At 37.7% G+C, this 844-nt stretch overlaps 1 protein-coding gene across 1 annotated transcript in view; it reads left to right on the top strand.

Moving 5' to 3' along the window:
* Positions 1 to 294: 294 nt before the first annotated feature.
* Positions 295 to 844, top strand: part of T265_10581 (hypothetical protein) — a gene marked incomplete at both ends in the record, with an annotated part of 8757 nt that continues 8207 nt past the window's right edge. The window contains one exon of the mRNA XM_009176996.1: positions 295 to 349. Within this exon, the coding sequence (XP_009175260.1) occupies positions 295 to 349 (55 nt within the window). The remainder of the gene's footprint in view (positions 350 to 844) is intronic.

The raw sequence follows: 844 nt of genomic DNA, 5'->3' as shown, positions 1-844 counted from the left end.
CTGGGTGTGTTTAGTTTGATAAAATATGTAACTACAACAAAAACTGGTTTTAACTGCGAATGAACCTACTCGCAAGGTCCCTGTAAAGCCATTTTCTTCTGTTCATCATTCTGGAAGATAGGATTCACTGCTGTGAATTTTGCTCGGTTTGTAGTGTTGTAAACTCAGGTCACCATGGAACGCAAGTGTGAAGAAAGGTGTATTAGATTTCCGGCTTTTCTAATACATCGGATAAAGGGTAGTAGTAATTACTAATTTTTTCACCATGTGCGTAAATAAATAAATAAAACAACAATGGAAGTAAGACAACCGCATCTTCGACTAATCAGACCCGGTTCATATGCGCCGGGTGAATTGACCTCTTGTGTAAAGGTCTGTTGAACCAAAAAGCTGGTTAGATATTGCCTAACTACCGTGGAATCACCAAAAACCACCAATCTTTCAGAGAACACTCTTCCCGAGTATTTCGAACACTTCCTATAGGCGTTTTAGTTCCATTTTGGTTATGCGGGATTCCGTTGACTCCAAGGTGGTTATATTGTTGTTCCAGATCTTAATTCTGTCAGTGTGACTCTTGCACAAAACAGATTGTTCTAAACCCGTGCAGATTACACCAGTCAAAAATGTCCGCAAATTTCAGGTCTTTAGCTGCACACGTTCCTTAGCACTAAGCTACACCATATCTGTGCATTCCCAGAAAATACCCACACATGTTCTTCCAGAACGTTTAGAAAGCATAATTCCTTTCATGAACCGAAAAAATCGGCTTTGAATTAAAACGCAAGTTGTATATGAATACATATTTATATATATATATGCATACATATACATATATATATATATA

This window comes from Opisthorchis viverrini, assembly GCF_000715545.1.
Source record: "Opisthorchis viverrini unplaced genomic scaffold opera_v5_381, whole genome shotgun sequence".
Classification (NCBI taxonomy): domain Eukaryota; kingdom Metazoa; phylum Platyhelminthes; class Trematoda; order Opisthorchiida; family Opisthorchiidae; genus Opisthorchis; species Opisthorchis viverrini.
This window is presented reverse-complemented; position numbering and strand designations above follow the sequence as displayed.